Raw genomic sequence first — 21497 nt, forward strand, 5'->3', positions numbered from 1 at the left:
TGATTTTATTGTTGTGGTTGTTCCAGGTAGCCCCCGAGGGCTGTGGCTGCGCGTGCGCACGTGGCTGGGGCTGGCGCCAGAGTGCGGGCCGGCGCGCTGCCCGCGGTCAGCAGAGCCCGCCTCACCCGCGCGCGCCGACGCCCCCTGCCCGCCACCCTTGCCCTTCCTGGTGCCGTCCGATTCTGTAGTGTAAGTTATAAGTTTATGACCTCACTACTCGATTTTTAACTAGTAGTTATTATAGTAGAGCTTTTGCTAGTAACTGCTAGAGGTAAATATTAACTGTAAGTTATGTCTACAGAGGGATGGCATCGGTGCTTGGAGCCCCGCTCAGCCCCGAGCAGACGTTCGGTTCCATCAAGTCGCTGGCAATATCGCGTGAGGTCGCTAGCTTTCCACTATCACGCTCGCCCACTCCGCCACCGTTAAGGTACAATATTTTACTTCTATCAACTATAGGGTGCTGTTATATATTATATTATATCCACTTACATTTCTAATAAGCACGTCTAGTCTGCATTACTTTGCACCTGCATAAGACCTTTAATGAAAATATTAACGATACATTCTATACTTTCAGCTGCCCGCCGTTTAAAGACGAAACGAAGAATTTTGAGAGCATACCGAACGCGGTGATGCCGAGATCTGACCTCGAGAGCGGCGCCCAAGCCTTCAGCTACCGCGTCGTCGAGTGCAAGATGACCACTGCGGAGGAGGTGCAGCGCGCCCCAAACAGCGCTCGCAGTGCCTCCGCAGCCCCCGCAGCCTTCACAGTCCCCACAGCCCCCGGCAACACCGCACACAACGACAGGCAGAGACCCAACACAGTGGCCGTCATACCTCACGACGGCAAGGGTTAACACTAAACAAAACCATAGACTATTTGTTCAAAGTGTCAATACTGAGGTTGGAGCGCTGTACAAACAATCGGAATGTGGTGCATTATGAAACAATTTATTATTGTGTTCCTTTTGTACAAAAAAAATGTGCTACAAATGGTGAATACCGCGCATTTATGTATATTGTTTGGTGAACGGACGATCGGTATTCGGTTCATCTCGGTTCACTTCATCTCCATATTTTATTCTCTATTCTGCTCAAATGATCACATTCGTCTTCCGCTGCGCTCATCTATTTGACTACTTCCCAGATTAAAAAAAAATTAGAATCCATTTTTAAAAATAAATACGCCGTTTATATTTTAATTAAATTACATTTTTACTCTGCATTTACATCCAATAATTTGTAATTTATTTTTAATTGCTTTAATACGACTCTAAATATGTACATTAATCATGTATTTAATATTATAATCTTAGAAATGAACTCATATTGTTATTTCACAGCAATATATTGCGCCAAACTTTATGTAATCCAAATTAATTTTAGATGTTAAGTATTGCAATGAAATAAAATAAAAATGGATTGCCTAATTATTATATGACTTTATCTGATTTATGTTTAAATCTAATGCTCGTAAATAGGCTTTCTAGTCCATTATTATAATTGTTCATCGTCATTAAACAGAACCAGATAAATTTTGTTTGGTTTAGTTACTTCAAGGTTCCTGTGTGGCCGGTTAGGATGGTTAATGTCAAAACAAATCATATAATGAAAATGTTTCATGTATTTATTCTTTCATTTACACGTTTATAACGTTTTTATTTTAATTTTGCTGTATAACAATCCAATAAAGGTAAACAATAACTAAGAGTCGACGTCCAACAATGTCAGTTTAAAGAAATTAAAGTTTTAATACATAGACCATTAAACATTGGTACTAGCAACATCGACCACTCCTAAGCCATTTAATATATTGTGTGTTAAATTCAGTGTTGCTGTTATATTTAGATTTAATATTCATATTCGTGTATGCTAAGAATCAAACACGTACGCTAGAATTAGATTCCGCATTGTGATATTTTTTTTTAATAATAAAATGACATCTAATAATTAAAATTCAGCGCCATGTTTGTTTTTATTTTTATGATTTTGAAAAAAAATAACTGTCATTAAAATTATAAATCCATAAAAGCTTTTCTTTTTATCCAAAAAAAATTGTGTATTAAACTCTATAATGTTTATTATTATATTTTTTTTATAATATTAATTTGGTGAAGGAGCCAAAAGTGTTGCCAAACTACACTAGCCGTTACATCACGTCCATTATTAATTATTATGTGATACCCTTATTTCTGTAATGCAAAGAATTGTGCTCACAAAAGACAATTTAGTGGAGTGAAAGATGAATGAAGACAAGAAATGTAGCTGATTGTAGTTATAATTATTGATAGGACTAAGTTTTGGTGATGAAGGCATTTATTGGCCGAGTTATTTAAAATTATACGAAATGTAATTTTTTATAATCCATAATTAAATACCACGCCTAAGTGAATTATACTATATTATACTTAATTAAGCTTATTTAATATTGTTATAGATATAAGAATGACGAAAAAATACAAGTTTGAATTAAAATGGAATTGTTTTCTTTTAAGCGTTAATACCTTTTAAAGATTCGAAAATAAATGTCTGCACATCTAAAATATTAAAGAAGATAAGTCGGGTGGTGTTTCATAAGAACCAAAACAAAGGGATTGTTCAAAAGAAACGACTAAAATATGATAAAATTAATAGTCAATCTATTCAACTTGAATAAAACATGAAACTAATCATTGAATTAAATTTAATGATATTAGTTGACGTAGATAGCCTTTGTTTCTATGTGCGAAGAAGCTCTATGTCTGTTAATCGTAACCTTTTTTGTACAACATCGTTGTGACGTCATCATACCTTACTATGCACGAGTAGAAACATTCAATGCGAATTTGATCTCGATAAATTATAAAAAAGCAAACGGCTCCTTGCGTGAGTTATGCAAATTAACAATAACAATTCTCTCGCGTAGTGGTAGGCAGATTCCACAGATTTTTAATAAGCGCAGGCCTGACACCCCTCTCTCTTCTACATTCATACATCTACGCATACATTCACTTCGGCCCAACATTGCCACTCACTTTCGCACCATAAATTTTCTTTCTTAATCTCCTTTCTACGTATCCAAAAAATCTATCTACTTAAATATGCCTTGTTCCTCTACTCACATCTTCCTTTTTTGAACCACACTCCTTCCTTACAGCATTTTTCTCTAACCATTATATCACTGCTATCATACTTCTCAAAAATCGCATTTTCATAAATTTTATCTAAATCGTAACAAAATAATAAAGTATTAGGATTTATACTCATTTCTGCAACAGCAGCAATCGGGCAGTACAGGTGGCGTCCAAGAACCGTTAAGGATCCGTTCTATATCCATACCCATCTCTAAAGGTTTTTCAATGCCTGATTTACAATATGCGAGTACAGTAAGACAGTAGCATTGACGACAGTTAGTGTTTAGTGCTAACGCTGATTTTGAGTGCTACTTTTCAGTACAGTAGTACTGGCATAATGTAAAGCAGGCACGAAGATGTATCTTTATATTTATTTTGAATATTCGGTATCTAATAAAGGCAAATTAAAATTATTATGAAAACATTCTGCGGCTTTTGAACATAATTTTTACCTAAACTGTAATGTTTGTGACACGAAAGAACTTTCGCACTGGCAGTCGAAGTTGCAATTCGGAACGTGTTTTGTAAATGTATCACGGCAGCCATCTTGAATCAAAATTTACAATAGGAAAACTATCACTTCTTTCATTAGTGATCGCAAACATTAAACAATAAATTGTAGTTTGATAACAACGTAAAAAATTTACAAGTAAATAAGTGGCTAATTAACGTACCACAATTAATTTAATATAATTTAAAATTATAAAAAGATTTCAATTTGCCAATAAAGCAAATCAGCTGTTATCCGTCAATCGATGTCAACAAAATTACGTAATTTTGTTTAGAAAAACAGTGAAGTCTTATTTTTGGATGTCAATAAATTGGCAAACTAAATGACAAAATTAAATTTTTCGTGATTCAAATTGTTCAAGTGAATGCGGATAAAGAACCTATCGTTTTGGCGAGTCATTTGTGTCTGTTTTGTATAATGTAGTAAATATTAACAGTTATGGATAATAAAAGCATAATTGAGTGTGCCGGATTTTATTTTATTCATAATTTCGATTCTGGGAATTTGGGCCATGTAGAACAAGTTCCCTCGGAACTAATCGGTGAGTTGAATGTGATAGTTTTTACAAATATACCAATTGTATCGTTTGAATTTTGATTTACTTCAAAACTTTGTTTGCAAATACTGCGTTGTGTTTATTCAAATCATATAATTAAATTGTAATTTTTAAAACAGTTTAAGAACAAAATCTTACCAAACTTTAAATCAAATTCCTGATTTTTCCTTCTGTTTAATCTATATTATTAATGAAACAAGTACGTCGTATTTATCTTTTAGCTCCGAGTTTAAATGTAAAATCGAATTGTTCAGAAACACCTGAATATGAGTTTAATTTATGGACAAGGCCGGATTGTGCCGGGACAGAGTTTGAAAATGGAAATAGAACCTGGTTCTACTTTGGCATTCAAGCAAGTCAACCTGGTGTACTGGTAATTTATTATTTATGAACATTAAATATTATTTGACATTATTATTTGGTACTGTTTACAAATAATAATTAAATTTTATGCCTATAGGTTCGACTTAACTTGATAAACCTAAACAAGCAAGGCAAAATGTACAACCAGGGTATGGCACCTGTCACTAGGACATTACCTGGCAAACCTCAGTGGGAGAGGATAAAGGATCGTCCAGTGCACTCTGTAAGTACATTATCAATGGATACTATATTTATATACCATAGACGCCAAGGATAGATTTACTTTTTGCTTTTAAAATTATTGCAAGGAAAATAAAATCTCAATCAGTATTTTCACCATAAAGAATTCAATTAACACATTCAATGCCACAAGTTTTATGTATAGACTTGCAGAGTGAGTGATTAGCATTGAATGTGTTACATAACTTTCCCATATCTACAGTGCCATAGACTCTTTCTTACAGCTCTTAAGAGATGTTATTTATGTCACAGATCAAAAGCTTACTTCTATTAGTACAAATGAAATTCAATCCTAAATATGGATACTGAAAATGTAAAACTTAATTTATCTTTTATTCCAGACGGATGATAACACATTTACCCTGAGCTTTAAATACAAGACATCGGACAATCCCAAAGCAACGACATTCTTTGCCTTTACGTATCCATACTCGTTTGCTGAGCTGCAGCTAGCTCTGAACGCTGTGGATGGCAAGTTGCTGCCACTGCCTGCGCCCCAGTCGCCTGACGATATATATTACTGTCGCGAGTGTCTTACCTACTCACTTGAAGGTAAATAACAAATATATTGCATCTTTCTACCTCTCCCTGTGCTAATCTTAAAGCCTTAAGTAAAACTACTTAATATGTTCCTTGCCGATTTAAAAGCTTAAGTCACATAGACTTGAACTTGAACTTCGTCTGATGAGTGTGGTGCTGGAGGCCTAATCTTAGTCCTCTTTCTGTTCCCATCCTTTTCTTATAAGGAAATGTTGCGAATGTCTAAGGGTAGCGGTCGCTTTGCCATTTCGGCGAATTCATGTGACCGCTTGCTCGTTTGCCACCTGGTTATATAAAAAAAAATCAGCAGATCCATGCAGCCGCTTTGGAGATACTTTCAAACAAACATCCATCCGTCCATCCATCCACCCAAACATACGCATTTATAATATTAGTAATTAATCTTAAAAAAAAATATCCTTGATGCAGTCTTGAAATCGATAATAGTGGCGTTACTCTCATAATGTAATAATGGTAGGGAGGCGAGTGGACTTGTTAACAATAACGTCACATCACGGGATAACGGCGGAGCGCGAGGAGAGGCTCAAGAACCTCTTCCCTGAGAACCAAGAGAGGCCATTCAAGTTCCAGAACAAGAAGGTATAAAATACCAACTTAATATTGTAATAACTACAAAAATACAAAATATAATTTAGAAAACGTTACTCCAAAAAAAATTCTCGATACGCGCACTTTGGTAAAGCGTGAATGTTTTACGATAAAGATGTCACCAAATGCCACAGACCTACTCAAATTACACCCAATCGGAACATATAGGTGATCTTCATATCTGCGCGAGTACACCCCGGCGAGACGCCTTCGAGCTTCGTGTTCAATGGGTTTCTGAGCCTGCTGCTGGCGCGGCACGACCCGGTGGCGCTGCAGCTGCGCAAGAACTACGTCTTCAAGATGATCCCCTTCCTCAACCCGGACGGTGTCGCCCGCGGACATTACCGCACCGACACACGCGGCGTCAACCTCAACCGCGTCTACCTCAACCCCTCGCCAGCGCTGCATCCCACTGTCTACGCCTCCAGAGCACTCATCAGGTATATAACATGGTTTCACAAAACATGTTAGATCAAGGATACTATGGCCTAGGATGGAGATATCATATCAATCTTTGCAATAACCAAAATCCTGCTCATTTGTTACAATAATCTTAGGTTTCTAAGAACACTCTTTTAAAAATATTGTTGTCTCCGTTTTGTTAAAGAGGAATGACTCTATGTTTTACACAGAGATTTTGGTCTTAGAAACCAATTGTAACAGCTGTTCTGTCTGTTATTCAGTGAAAATGACATTTAGTTAAACTAAACATATGTTCCATTTATTACGTAATTTTCGGACTCACTGACACGTCACATCAACGCCATTTCTCCTTCATCCTTTCTCTCATTGAACTCACATCATACCTTACTTCAGTCGCACGTTCTGTTCCTACATTAATATTGAAGGCATTATTTGTTACTAGATATTATCACTTTGGCTGCGAAAAAGAGGACAATTTCGAGGATAACAAAGCGTTAACATCTCGGAGTATGCAGAACATAAGTGAAAGCGCCGAGGTGAGTTAAAATATTATTTAATAGTCCTTCTACGACTTATAAAACTCTGCAACAACACCTCCGGCGCGATCGTAAAACATGTCAACGACTGCGCCTTTCCTCTCTTATTATTAACAAACAAAACAAAGTTATTTTTGAAAAAGAACTACTTTTGTAAATAGCTATTGGACAACGTGAAGAAGAAAAAAAGTCCATACAAGAGAGAGTACTACAAGAACAAAGAGAAGTCTCTGGGCTCGAACAAGTCATCGGGCAACTTGCAGCCAATCTCGGCCGACTCCTGTAAAGACGCCACCGTCTCCTGCGGCGAAGCGGCGAACCTCGCCGACCAGGTAATGTTGGTTTCAAATATCTTGGAGGCTCGGAACATCGCACGAGTCGCTGTGCAGAACACGGTTAAGTTAGGTGCGGTAAAAAGATCCGTGAGCCACCAAATAGGATGAAACGGCCTATAATTTCAATGTAAACGAAAAGTTTGTGCAGCTTTAAACTATCATTAGAATCTTAATTATTATTTTTGAATTTCTTAGCTTGATCACTAAAAAAAGTCATTAACGTCATACCAGATGGTGCTGACATAAAACAGCTGGTAAAATGATTTTGTATTCAATGAATAAAATATTTTGACCTCAAGACGTAAAACTCTAATTATCAATATTTGCTCATTATTGTATAAAAATTCATACCGACCTTTTGTTCTTGTTATTAAATTTTCGACGAAACAGTAAAATTAACACTTAACTACTTATCAGCAACAAGTAATCAAATATCAAATTTCAGCTCTCTTATCGAAAGTACTTGTTTACGGATTTTGCTCACACTGGTTTAATTTAAGTGGGACTTTGTTTTAGCCACCGATTTCATTTTGCCTAACCTATAAGATATTTGTTATCTATATACATCATCTATCTATATATATATCTATATATATAAAAGAATGTTGTGTTAGTTACACCATTTATAACTCAAGAACGGCTGAATCGATTTGACTGAAAATTGGTGGGCAGGTTGCTTAGAACCAGGAAACGGACATAGGATAATTTTTACCCCGTTTTCTGTTTTTTTTTTATTCCGCGCGGACGGAGTCGCTGGTAAAAGCTAGTTAATATTATAAATACGAATTTAGAACTCTGATAAATTATAATCTGGAATTATGGTTGCTTACTTTTTTATTTGTTTTTTCCTATTGAACATAGTCTAGGACATTGCCTACTTTTTGTTATATTTATTTAGGTATACGACATGAAACTGCAAGAGATGCCTTCACAGCTGAGCAGCATGACAACTAAAGAGTCGAACTTGGAGGAGGGGTCTTGTCGGCTGAGCGACGACTTGTTGCGCACCTGTCTCGGCTCCACCGTCCACGTCAGCACCTCCGAGGAGTTAAAAATCCCCGGCAGCAACCCTCTCAAGCCACTCAGAGAAACACTCAAGAACAGTATCAGTTTACTCATGGAATCAGGGTCTTCCACTGCTGGGTAAGTCCTCATTCACTCTATATTTTTTACCTCTTCTTTTATTGAAATTGTCGGTGCCGTGAATCCTACAAATGCTTTCAAATTCAAATCATTTACTCGAAAATATAGATTTTAAGTATAGCTAGGTATTCTGGAAAGATTGGGGTCGTTACTGTAATCACGTGAACGGTAAATGCTAAGTTTATAAGCAGCAGTATGTAGTTATCTCTATATGTTTGTATCACCGACTCCTATACATGGATAAGCTATAAATCGTGATATTTTGTGCTTAATTGATCTTCGCCATTTTGGCGCTGACGCAACAACAAGAGATGGCGAGGATTCGAAACTTCAACAAGTGTATTTAAGTCGCAACAACACAAAGTTGTCATTTCCGAGCACTAATGTAGGAGTTACCGTACACAGTGACGGGTCAGTGTGTGGGGGCGTGTCCGGGGGCGGGGCCGAGGGCGTGGTGGGGGCGGGGCGGGCGTGCGGGGTGCGCATGGGCTGGTGCGGTGAGTGCAGACGTGCGCTGCGCCGCCTCGAGCGCTCCATGCCGGGCGTGGCGGCCATGCTGCCCGGATACCCTGCCGGTGCCGGCGTGCTCACTGCACAACAGGTATACTATAAATATATATAACATCCACCTGTAGAATCATCATCAGGTCAAAGTTCCGAGTGGCACAGGACCGGATATTGTGGAAATCGATGGGGGAGGCCTACATTCAGAAGTGAACGAACCCAGGCTGATTATTTCTGACAGGCATTCTGTCCCCGAATTGTGAAAAGGCAATCATTATTGCTCATCTTTTCCTTATTTGTTTTTTCAAATGTTTGTTCCTTACACATCAAGTCATCTACTATACCTCTTTTTCCCACCCCTTCCCAGTCGTCCCGCTCCGGCTCCCCCACATTCAGCTCTATAACTGAGTACAGAGAACATCAAATGCAGCAGTTCGATAGACAGGAGCTTGAGGTATTTATTACCATATCAAACAAACTATATAAAATCCGATAGTGAACTCTTCACTAGTTTTTTTTAAAGTAACTGTGACTTTATTTAATAAATAACTAGTCATGATATTGTCTAGCTACAGGACATGGATCAGGCGGCGAGTGAAGACTCCGTGTACTTCTGCACCAACTGCTTCAAGAGATTCGTTATGTCCGGCCCTCACGAGGAAGTCGTAAGTTTTATTTATTTCTCTCTTGGATATTTTATTTACTTTTATGAAAGACTTTATCTTTTAATATTGTAAAATTTCGAAAGTATTCTTCCAATAGCATAGTTTTTAATTTTTCAAACAGGACCAACCGGCGGCCATGTTTACAGTAAGTTTTGTTATAACATAAAACAGAAATTATAACATTGATATATAATTTTGTAGATAAAAAAGCTAAATTTAAATATTTCAATGACTGTATTTTACTCATCTCATCATCTGTTTGTTGCTAAATTATGTACTTAATGAATATAATTCTATCGAGTGCACTAAAAACCCATTTCCACTATCGCAATGCTATTTCTCTTAGCAATAATGTAGCATTTTCGCAAGTGCGTCTGAGACTATCATATAAATAGCAAACGCCAGCGTCCAGAATCTCACAGCTAGTGAAAAAAATGTCTAAATCTTTATTGTAAAATGAGCAATGTTGTCTGTATGTCCAGCAAGCGCCGGGTGCGCCATCCACAATCAGTGTGGCGGTGTCTGCAGGTAATGGAGACGGACCTTCCCCTGAAATATCTATACCGGTTTGTTCAATTTATCAATTATGTTATATAATTTTAAAAAATAGTCTTTCCATAGCTAAGTAGGTATTAGGTGAATGGTCTAGAACAGTGATTGTCAAACTTATTTCTTTCACCGCCCCTTTGAAAACCAATTATATTTCAGAGCCCCCTAATTTTTATTCAGCCCTAAAACTTAAAAACCACAATTTCATTACTTTAATTAACTTCAATGTCCCCCATTTTTTGGGCTCCTTATCGCCCCCTCCTAGGTTTCAAACGCCCCCAAGGGTGCGTTATCGCCCACTTTGGGAAACACTGGTCTATAATATAAAGAAATTCTCTGTAGCAACCAGCACCTGTAATAAAGGAGGAGAAACCGAAGCCGACGTCGGTGAAGCAAGTGAAGAAGAAGATGATATGTGCGTCCAGCTCCAACACGAAAACGCCCAAAGAACCTGAATCCGGACTTTTCCTGTACATAGATCTGCATGGACACGCCTCCAAGAAAGGTTACCCCTCCTTCTTATTGAAATATACATCATACTAATATTATGAATGCGAAAGTTTGGATGGATGGATGTTTTTTTTGAAGGTAACTCCGGAACGGCTGAACGGATCTTGATGAAATTTCATAAATGTCTGTCTGATAGAATGAATATTGTCTGGAAGAAAGTAAAGGCTACTTTTTATGTTTTTTTTATTCCGCGCGGACGGAATAGCGGGCGACAGCTAGTTAGTACATAAAATAGTATTTAATAGCCGTTGTCTACCTTTTGTATTTTTTGAGACCTTTTCAATTGTAGTGGACATATTTAAATTATTTAAAACTGTAAAAAAAGAAATTTGTTCTTTTTTTTAAAATTGCTAACTCGCAAAAAAACTTGCTAACTCGTTTTGTTTTCTTTAAAACAATAATTCTTAACATATGTAATAATATAAATGTTTGATTGTTATTTTTCAGGCATCTTCATGTACGGCAACCACTTTGAAGACGTGGAGAGATCAGTGGAGTGCATGTTGCTGCCTCGTATCATGTCTCTCAACAACCTGCACTTCCACTTCGCCTCCTGCAACTTCACAGAGCGCAACATGTATCTCAAGTCGGTACACTTCTCACAACACAATCAAATTATTTGTGCAAACAGATAAGAACATAATCATAACATATATGTTGATTATGTTACAGGGATCGTCGTGATGGTATGTCTCGTGAAGGCTCAGGGCGCGTGGCTGTACTGAAGGCGACAGGTCTCGTCCGCTCCTACACGCTAGAGTGTAACTACAACACGGGACGTCTCGTCAACGTGCTGCCTCCCGCACTACGTGACCGCGCCCCGCCTAACGCCCCGCCCATCACCACGCCCTCCGCTACGCCCCACCCACACGCCCCTCAGCCGCCCAAGTATACGCCGCATATATTTGAAGAGGTAATATACTACATTACATGTATATACTGTGACTAATAACTTGCAATTTACAATTATAGTGAACAAATATATAACTATACTAGCTGTCGCCCGCGACTCTGTCCGCGCGCAGTTAAAAAAAATGAAAAATAGATGTTGGCCGATTCTCAGACCTACTGAATATGCTCACAAAATTTCATGAGAATCGGTTAAGCCGTTTCAGAGGAGTACGGAAACGAACATTGTGACACGAGAATTTTATATATTAGATTTGATCTCTGTGTTGTTCCTTTTCATGCATACGAGTTAAACGAGTTTTTTTGTTTTATCATCAAAATCTTTACAAAACAAAAATATCAATTTCAATTTTATTGTTCTTAGAAAATCGCAACTAAAATATATTTCAGAAGTGATGACCGTTTCAGGTAAGCAACAGCCGCTATAGGAATCTGGAGTTTTTCAAAGAGATAGACCCGATGAAGGTTTGTTCTTTGCTCAGAAGTGATCGTTTCTCACTCACGTAGTTTGCAGCAGACACCTTACTATGATAAGCGCCACTCACGTAGAAATAGTACATCTTAGATATTAGCTCATACATCTCGTTAGTCTCTTTTAAAATCTCCAGATATGCGGCTTGAAGCACATTGTATATAAACAAACAGTCACAACGCTGTCTGATTTATATTTTAAGTTGGCACAAAGTTAACAAATATTTCAAAGCATTTAGTATAAAAATACTGAAACGCAACATGGACAATGTCGATCTCAGCACTGAATCTGACTCCTACTTCGTATGTTGTTAAGACTGTTAACTCTACGTACATATCAAGGTGAAGGGTGCGGTTGTGCATTATGTCCCAATGCTTCTTTAGTATTTCCCAATGATACCTAAAGAAATAAAATTTTGAATTTCAATTAATTCATTCGATACGAAGTTGTTTTATAATATGGTATTTGTCTTCAGGTGGGTCGTTCTCTTGGCGCGTCGATACTGGACGTGACGGGGCAGCATCCCAACTCGCGCATCCCCTGCTCTGAGCACCGCTCGCTGGCCGCGCTGCGCGACTGGCTGCGTGTGCACTCCCGCACCATGCGCCCGCAGGTACACCATGCCCAACATACGCCCACCACACGCCCAACACACGCCCACCACACGCCCAACACACGCCCACCACACGCCCAACACACGCCCACCACACGCCCAACACACGCCCACCACACGCCCAACCCACGCCCACTTACTCAACGATAATAAATAAATTTAACATGTACATATTCGAAACATAACTCATTACCACATCACAGTCAAATAAACATTTCTATTTGTGTGTGTTTTCGCTGTTGATTCAAACATTTTAAAATATAAGGAGAAATGCTGTTTTTAATTTTATAACTCTGTTACTTTTATCTTTGTAATTCTCATTGATAAAACCTAACAATGTATTTTTTTGTTTATAACACATGTCTTTAATTTTCAGTGTTTATCTGCTATAAATAATCAACAAGCACTTTAATAAATATCCAGGGTAAGAAAAACGATTTCAGAGTGGATTGTGTTTTGTCTCAATTACATTTTTTAACAACGCACGACTCCACCAACGCGTACTAAAATATAGAGAGGTGTGTGCTCCCGCAGTATCAACTCCACACCACTTTGTGCCAGCTCTCAGTGTGCGGTGACGTGCATTGATCGCAATACCGGTTACAGCTGACGATGTCGCGTCTGCGTCCCAAGACGTCCTCCCCCTCGCGCGTGCCGCTCTACGCCCGCACCAAGACCAAGGTCGTCGACGAGCGCAAGGAGAACGCGTACGTGGCCGCCAAGGCGGAGCCCGAGCGCCGCCGCAGCCCGCCCGTGCTCGCGCCGCGCTCCGGACACGAGATCATCAACGTCAACGTCGTCAAGTACGTCAAGAAGACGGAGCCCGTCAAGACGTCCTCGCGCACGCGATACCTCGCCGACACCGAGCCCAAGCCGAAGACGCTCTCCACCAAGCGGCGCAACATCCTCGCCATCCGCAAGCCCAACTCGAGCAAGAGTCCCGCGGGCGTCGTCAAGGCCAAGGCCGGCCGCCGCTCCGCCGACGACTCGGAGAGCTCCCGCTCCGCTCTCTCCGTCAAGGCGTCCAAGCGGAACTTCGCACGCACCCTGCGCGGCGCCATGACGCGCTCCGGCGCCCGCGCCCGTCCCGCGCCCTCCTCCTCCTCGGACGACGTCGCCGCCGCCGGCACCTGGGAGGAGATCGCGGGCGGCACCGCGCTCGCCCACCCCCACCCCGACACCGCGCCCCCGCCCGGCAAGCGCCGCTCTTTCCCCAACTCTGGCCCGCATCTCAAGAAGATCCGTCTCAAGACTGCCTTGTAGCGCAAACCCCGCCCCCGCCCCGCGCACTCGCCCCCGCCCCCACCCCCGCCACACGCACGCAGCGACTGATGTGATATATAACCATTTCACAAGAACCGCCATTACCTGTATGAGACTTACTTTTCAGTGAGCGGTTAAAATTATCTTAGCAATTTAGTAGCGCAAGTAAAATAAATGGAGACAGACCCGTAAACTATGTTAAGTAAATGTGTTTCACGTGTAAACATAATATTAACTGGAATTTTATGTCCAAAAATCCTATTAGCACGAAAAAAACCATTGTCTGAGTTTAATACCAAACACGTTCATTATAAAAAAGTAAGGGCATATTTTTTTCATAAAATTCTGGACTGGACAATTTCTCAAGCTCAGATTAATTAAAACGCTCGTAATAATGTATTTAAGGTAAAGAAAATAAAAAACGTTTACATTTTATGAATCTTACAAAAAAAACTCTGACATAATATTGAGACTGTTTTTGACGCGTAAAGCAACAGATTATTTTTTTTTTTTCGTTTGTAAAAGACGTGTTGATTAATATTTGTATTTTGAATTATGTTAAATTTGTTTATTTTTATACTTTCACGATGTTAGGGACGAAAACTTATGGTTTTTCTATACTTGCCATATTTAAAAAAATATATTTGTGATTCTTGTAGATAGTAATATAAAACGCTTCTTACTAATATTAATGCATAGTTAATTATATAAATATGAGTTTAATGCATGTAATATAGATCGTAGTTTAGGAACCTAATTATTAATTATAAAATTGTATAATTTATCTTAAACAAGGTAATTCGGAGATGTTTATTTAAATTTTTATCTAACAAGTTTAGGTTTGTAAAGAAATACTACAAGTAATTATAAATAAATGTTGTAAATTGTAAAGTACCTAGAGGAATAGGTTAATCCGCTCAAGGAGCAATGTTTGATATATATCGATCTCATAAAATTATCTTGACACCATTGTCAATAAGGAGCGCTTATAAATTTTAGGTCACAAAATTTTTTACTATATGTAAAATATTCGTAGAACCCTGATATAGCATAGGTAGTCAACTTTATTAGACCAGAAACTGTTTACTGACGAAACCTTGTGATCTACTAATTACAAACTCCTTGAAATTACAAAAGCAAAAGTTCGGTACACAATTGTGTAGTATTTTTTATTTTATTAAAGGGGAAATAATAAAACATACATTCTTTGTAAATATTTATATTACTGGAGACATTGTGTCTGAGAACTTTTTGTTCAGTTGTTTTATTGATTTATATTTTTTGCCTTGGTATGATAGACCGGACTAATAGTCGCGATCGACTTGTTGACCACCCCTGACATAATGAATCTAAACGCTCGATGTTACTTATTGACCTATCTTTCTACTACCAAAATGTGTTGCAATATTTAGGAAGTGAAAATTCACTGTATGAATGAACAATACAAAAGCAATCACTCCATTTTTGATAGATCAGATTTGTGTGGTAAATATAAATTTATTAAAAATATATATTACATTTCTATAGATATACTAATAATGCCAACATTAACATGTGCAATAATATTAGATGTAGACAAAACAATTTAATACTGTGTTAAATTTTAATTTGCAATACAAATTTTAGATGTACCAGATCACTGTCATTGTGAGGACATAGTATTTAGTAATTAACAATTTGTTTATTTGTATTGAATCGTTCATTAAAAATAACAATGATGTTTCACAATATTGTTGTTTTATTTCTTCTGAAAAAAACTTGCAAAGTGCTGTTCATACATGAAACTGCAATTTAGTGTGTCTTGACGTTAATTAAATACAATTTTGATGACAATTTGGTCTAAATGTCTTAGATATGCAATTAAGGCATTTTGTGGATTGCTCCAAAGATTGGTTTTTCTCACTTGGCAACATTTTTGTTCTAGCTTTTCATCACAAAAAAATAAAACACTCAAAAACTGTAAACACCTTTATTGTAGTCCACAGTTGCCTTAAACTAAAAAATTACAGCCTGCGTCCTCTACGACCACCCTTCCTGCGCGTAGAGTCTGATGGCACTGGAGTGACATCTTCAATGCGGCCAATCTTCATGCTAGAGCGGGCTAACGCTCTCAGCGCTGACTGTGCACCGGGTCCCGGGGTCTTTGTCTTGTTGCCACCTGTCGCACGTAGCTTGATGTGCAGAGCTGTGATCCCAAGGGTTTTGCATTTCTCAGCAACATCCTAAAAAATATGAATGTTCATATATCAAATAATTTCAAGTATGACTATTTAATGTGACTCCAATGACATTTGAATGAAACTCCTGTATGAAAAGGTCAGGATAGACACAATAGAAATTCCTTCTTTTTAACTAAAATAAATAAATAAGTAATGACATTATTGAATTCACAGTTAATATTAATATAATTTGAGCTAATGGAACTTCATTGTATATCTAATTACCCAACAAAACTTTAATATACAAGAAATATTGCTCATTGTACTTTATTTGTGAACATTGTTACATATTCAAATATACATATGGTACATAGTGACAAATAGTTTCTCAAGAACATGGAACTTATTTTGGACAGTCACAATTGTATTGTATTACAACTAGCATAATAAAAACCCTCCCACCCTCTGCCGCACTATGTGAACCTAGGAAGATAAGAGTAAGAAACATAACACAAAGATATTAAAATTATATGAAGTCTCATTTGATACTTCTATTTGGGTACTGTGATGAACTAACTCTTGATTGATGAACTGATCGAAGATACATAACTCTATTTGTTAACTTTAAAATAAATGTCATTTGTTTACAAATTTTTATCATTATTTTTAGTTTTTCTTCCATAACTATGCCCGCATTTAGTTAGGTTTAGTAAACAAGTTTTCGTAAAGAACTGCAGAAATTATCCTACGAAGTTAATTTCAATAATAAACAATGTGCAAAAGAGGTTATGAATAGTATAAAGTAACATCAAAATAATTATTAGTACAAACCTGTGCAGCCAACATAGCGGCGTACGGTGAAGCTTCATCACGATCAGCTTTTACTTTCATACCACCTGTGACTCTGGCAATAGTTTCCCGACCAGACAAGTCCGTGACATGGACAAATGTGTCGTTGAAGGAGGCGAAAATATGAGCTACGCCGAACACGGTTTCACCCACCAAATGCTGTGGTCCCAGAGTAACCTGGACCTCTTCTTTAGCAACTTTGTTTTTCCTTGGAGCCATGGCTTATCCTGAAAATGACAACACTTTGCAGCACCGATTTACAACCTCAAATAATCTAAGTAATCTTTGCACTATTTACTATGAAACATTGTATATGTAATAAGATAATACTGTTTTATAAATCAGACTTCATATTCCTGTTTAAATTCACTTATTTCTTAACATATTTAAACGAAAACTTGAAAATACCTTTAGCTTTAAAAGCTGTCAAACACTAAAAGACTTCCGGACGCCAGTGTTTCCAGCATTACAATAATAATATTAAATGTCAAACAAAGTTTGCCACTAAAAAAAATGTAGATAATTAAAGCATTGAACATAGAGTACTAAGTGCAAATTATTCCTCAAAAACATATGAATGATTCCTTCATTTTTATAGTTTCTTATTTCTATAGATACTTCTTTAGGTTGTTCATAGTTTTAATTTCTATTTAATTTCAAGTTGAAATATTAAATCACCAAAACTTGATACTTCACATAATGAATACACTCAAATAGCTGAATTAAGACAAAATTAATGTTAATATTTTATTGACAAGTAAATAATATCAAAAGTCTAATTCTAAAATTTATACTCCTACCTAATTAGGACAAGATATTATTTCTAATTTTAGATTATAGAATTGTAAAAGGTGACAACCTTATCAATGTGACAACTTCCGGAAGTAGCGTACGTCATTCATTGCCAACAGATTGATATTTCGTCGCATACTCTAACTCTTCATAACTTCATAGTAAAAATCGTCAATTTTAACGACGAAACGTAATAAAAAACGTGCGAATTATTGTGATAATTTCCTTTAGCGTTAATAAATATAGTTCAATTTTAATAAGTGAGTATTTCATTCGTTTTTGTGTGATATTTGGTTCAATTTCGACAACGCAAATGACGTCCTGTCATATTACTCAATTCACAAAAGAATATTTCCACAGCACCTTGAAGAAACTTGAACTTGTGTGCCTTCTTCAATGATTTATCATCGTGTTACAGTGATGCCAAATTAAACTACGCAGTAGATAACATAAATATTTGCAAGTCATCACTTTTTATTCAGCCTTTGTGCAGAAGTTGAAGAGTTGTGCTAAAATTAATACTATTTCCTAATTTCAGATTAAAAATGTTTATCTTGGATTGGTTCACTGGTGTCCTAGGATTTTTGGGTAAGTTGTGTTATGATCAGAAATGTCTACATTTAATCTACTTTAATAGATTCAAGCAAGATAGACCTCTACTGTATGAAATGTTTTGATTTAAGTTATAAAGAAGTATATTACATCATTTTAATTTCAAATTCAACACATATATGTGAATTGTTTCATGAATGATAATTTTAATTCAACTTCATTGAAATTCAAATGAAAAAACTTTGACCTTAATATAACAGATTATGTTTAATTTATATGCATTGATAAGAATAGTTTTTTTTTTGCAAAATTATCAAATTGTTATTAGATATATTACTTAAGGAACACAAATTGGAAGAAAATTAAATGCTCTATTTTAGATATTTCCTAAGTAAGCCATTGACTGCTTTTGTTTGTTTCAAAATATTTCATCAAGTTTAAATACAACAATTTTTATGGTAGTTTTAACAATTGTACTTTTCTTTTGAAAATAATTTGCCTTTGAAAAGTGAAATTTGTTATTGTTTCTTTGAAAAAAAAATCTTAATTTGTTTGAAAATGTTAAATTGGATAAATTATATTTATATTTAACATATTAGTAGATTTAGTTATATCTCTATTTGTTGGACAGGATTGTGGAAGAAATCAGGCAAACTACTGTTCCTGGGTCTAGACAATGCAGGCAAAACAACACTCCTGCACATGCTGAAGGATGACAGATTGGCACAGCATGTGCCCACACTTCATCCCAGTGAGTTATATGATATATAACAATAACAATCATTTTTTTAGCCAACTTCAAAAAGAAGTAAGTTATAACACATCAAATGCTACCAATTTATGATGCAAGTATTTACTATAGAATGATTTTTTTAATAGAATTTAACATTTAAAGTAGTAGCCTTATACTTAAAAGAAGTTTCATTTTGGATAAAACATTACTAAGATAAATTAAAATTTTGTTTTTACTGATTTAAGGTTTAACAGATGTACAAATTATTACTGCTTTTTATACTATTGGTAAAGTTTAGTGTATTATAAACTTGTCAAATATATCTTTATTATTTATTAGAAATGCATGCATTGACTTTCAAAGTTATGTTACCTGTCTTATCATTGTTAAGAATACATTAGATAAAAATAGAAATTTATGATGCAAATTGTAAAATTAATAAAAGTGTACAATACTTTTGCACATTTACATAATAATGTTTGTAAATATTACAAAGGCAGATTTGTAAAAAAGTAACATTTTTCATTATTATGTTATCCATTTTTCTTCAAAATTACATAGAATAGCAATTTATCTACATAATATTTACCACTGATTCTACTTCTGTAGTTTCTCAAAAATGTTGGGTGCATGAATGGTTCAGCTTGTCCGGTGCAATACCACAACCACACAGAAGACAGGCGTCAAGTGGAAGCAATTCTGCGTTTCGTCTGACGAGTGTAGTGCCAGAGGCCTAATTTCTCTTTCCTTTCTAATAAAAAAAGGGAGGGATGGGAGGGTGTGTTTGGTGGAAGAGGGGATGTATAGGAAGGGGAAATATCCTCTTTCTGTGCGTCCCCTTCTTCATTGATTAAAGGTAGGCTTCTGCATTTGCGGATGTCTATGCACAACGGTCACCTCGCTATTTCGGCGAATCCAGGTGGCCATTTGCTTGTTTGCCACCTTTTGATATATAAAAAAAAGTAAGTAATCTGTGTGTTGTGTGTGCAGCCTCGGAGGAGCTGTCAATAGGCAGTATGCGGTTCACAACGTTCGACCTGGGCGGGCATCAACAGGCGCGCCGCGTGTGGCGCGACTACTTCCCCGCGGTGGACGCCATCGTGTTCCTGGTGGACGCGTGCGACCGCGCTCGCTTGCCCGAGTCCAAGGCTGAGCTGGACTCACTGCTCACCGACGACACGCTCAGCAACTGCCCCGTCCTCATCCTCGGCAACAAGATTGATAAACCCGGCGCCGCCAGCGAGGATGAGCTCAGGCAGTTCTTCAACCTTTACCAGCAGACCACCGGCAAGGTAAGCAATATACATGGTGCTTTAACCATCCACGAGGAAAGATGTAGATGAATTAAACATGTTTCACTGACCAGAAGAAAATAGATAGATAAATGGATATGTGAACGATGAGTGGGTTTGTGTTACAGGGCAAGGTATCGCGGTCGGAGCTACCAGGACGGCCGCTGGAGTTGTTCATGTGCTCGGTGCTGAAGCGACAGGGCTACGGCGAGGGCTTCCGCTGGCTCGCGCAATACATTGACTGAAGACAGCCCGCACACACAACACTCGCGGCTCGCTTATAATCGTATGCTTTTTATCATTCAACTCTCGACGTAGCCGTCTTCGTATTATAAATTTGCTTTGAAAGTCCTCTTAACTGTACATGAATCTAAATTTATTTACAATGTCTTGTAAAATATTCCATCTATGTGTGACACAGTTTATTTAAGTAAAACGTAATATTTTGTTATATTTCTTTTACTAGCTTATTAAGGATCCGGCTACGTTTAAGAAATGGTAGCGAACGCGCCCGTTTGTAAGCAGCCTAGCGCTCGCTCCCTAGTAATGTGTTGTCTTAACAGGCTCCCCTATTTAATTGCCTTCCTCATATCTATAATAATTTCACAATAGTAACAAAGTTCATTATAAATTTTTTAAAAGTATAAATAAGTAATATAGTTACTCTTATAATTTCGGATGTGAAACTATTCTAAGAAACTTCTTCAAAATCTAAGTACAAAAAATACTTATAATGCCTTTCATAAAGGCGATTAAATTAAGTGGATCAAACAATGTTCATGATTGCTATATCTATTCAAAGTGTTGTTTGTAAAGTATTTGTACTTATGACGAAAAAAAGATTTGTTTAAATTACTTATTTAGTTTTGTTATGTACTTACGAATAGTACAAAAGTTATATAATGGAGCTTGTTGAGATATGAGCATTACTAGATAGCGACGTACAAAAGCAGTTTGAAAACATCCACTGCAAATAGTTTAAGCCTATGGTTAATTTGAGGTTCCGATACAATATTACAACTCAAACATTCATTATTACGAAAGATAAAATGCAAAATATTAAATGTTAAATGCCAATCTATAAAAAAGGCACTTGTATTATCATGTTGTAAAGATTTGTTTTATTTTGAACTAGCTTTTACCCGCGACTCCGTCCGCGCGGAATAAAAAATAGAAAACGGGGTAAAAATTATCCTATGTCCGTTTCCTGGTTCTAAGCTACCTGCCCACCAATTTTCAGTCAAATCGATTCAGCCGTTCTTG

At 37.1% G+C, this 21497-nt stretch overlaps 4 protein-coding genes across 6 annotated transcripts in view; 3 read left to right on the forward strand and 1 right to left on the reverse strand.

The window, feature by feature from the left end:
- The window catches only part of LOC106719703, a 53121-nt gene extending 51933 nt beyond the window's left edge, over nt 1-1188 (forward strand). For both annotated transcript variants that reach the window (XM_045678877.1, XM_014514130.2), the window contains 3 exons: nt 27-189; nt 302-430; nt 581-1188. In XM_045678877.1, coding sequence (XP_045534833.1) covers nt 27-189; nt 302-430; nt 581-860 — 572 coding nt within the window. In that variant the 3' untranslated portion in view covers nt 861-1188. The remainder of the gene's footprint in view (nt 1-26; nt 190-301; nt 431-580) is intronic.
- A 2706-nt stretch (nt 1189-3894) lies between these two features.
- LOC106719620 (cytosolic carboxypeptidase-like protein 5) lies at nt 3895-13857 on the forward strand. Its single transcript, XM_045679047.1, has 20 exons — nt 3895-4168; nt 4405-4556; nt 4644-4769; nt 5128-5338; nt 5805-5926; nt 6104-6375; nt 6801-6894; nt 7056-7226; nt 8128-8372; nt 8778-8973; nt 9244-9330; nt 9446-9541; nt 9663-9686; nt 10024-10107; nt 10433-10595; nt 11048-11186; nt 11273-11513; nt 11918-11974; nt 12457-12594; nt 13201-13857. Exons 1-20 carry the CDS (start codon nt 4066-4068, stop codon nt 13855-13857), a joined length of 3378 nt encoding a protein of 1125 aa, XP_045535003.1. The 5' UTR covers nt 3895-4065.
- A 1955-nt stretch (nt 13858-15812) lies between these two features.
- LOC106719683 (40S ribosomal protein S14) lies at nt 15813-17351 on the reverse strand. The gene is made up of 3 exons (XM_014514083.2): nt 17274-17351; nt 16848-17092; nt 15813-16079 (listed from the first exon to the last, which is right to left on the reverse strand). Exons 2-3 carry the CDS (start codon nt 17082-17084, stop codon nt 15861-15863), a joined length of 456 nt encoding a protein of 151 aa, XP_014369569.1. The 5' UTR covers nt 17085-17092; nt 17274-17351; the 3' UTR covers nt 15813-15860.
- A 415-nt stretch (nt 17352-17766) lies between these two features.
- On the forward strand, nt 17767-21254 carry LOC106719675 (GTP-binding protein SAR1b). 2 transcript variants are annotated; one of them, XM_014514071.2, is made up of 5 exons: nt 17767-17917; nt 18196-18245; nt 18841-18960; nt 19933-20234; nt 20363-21254. In XM_014514071.2, the coding sequence occupies exons 2-5, from the start codon at nt 18203-18205 to the stop codon at nt 20477-20479; spliced, it is 582 nt and encodes a 193-aa protein (XP_014369557.1). In that variant the 5' UTR covers nt 17767-17917; nt 18196-18202; the 3' UTR covers nt 20480-21254. The 2 variants fall into 2 exon arrangements, with proteins under 2 accessions (XP_014369557.1, XP_045534884.1); XM_045678928.1 differs by lacking the exon at nt 17767-17917 and adding an exon at nt 18001-18116.
- Nucleotides 21255-21497: the final 243 nt, after the last annotated feature.

The sequence above is a fragment of the Papilio machaon genome, chromosome 8 (assembly GCF_912999745.1).
Source record: "Papilio machaon chromosome 8, ilPapMach1.1, whole genome shotgun sequence".
NCBI classification, from domain to species: Eukaryota; Metazoa; Arthropoda; class Insecta; order Lepidoptera; family Papilionidae; genus Papilio; species Papilio machaon.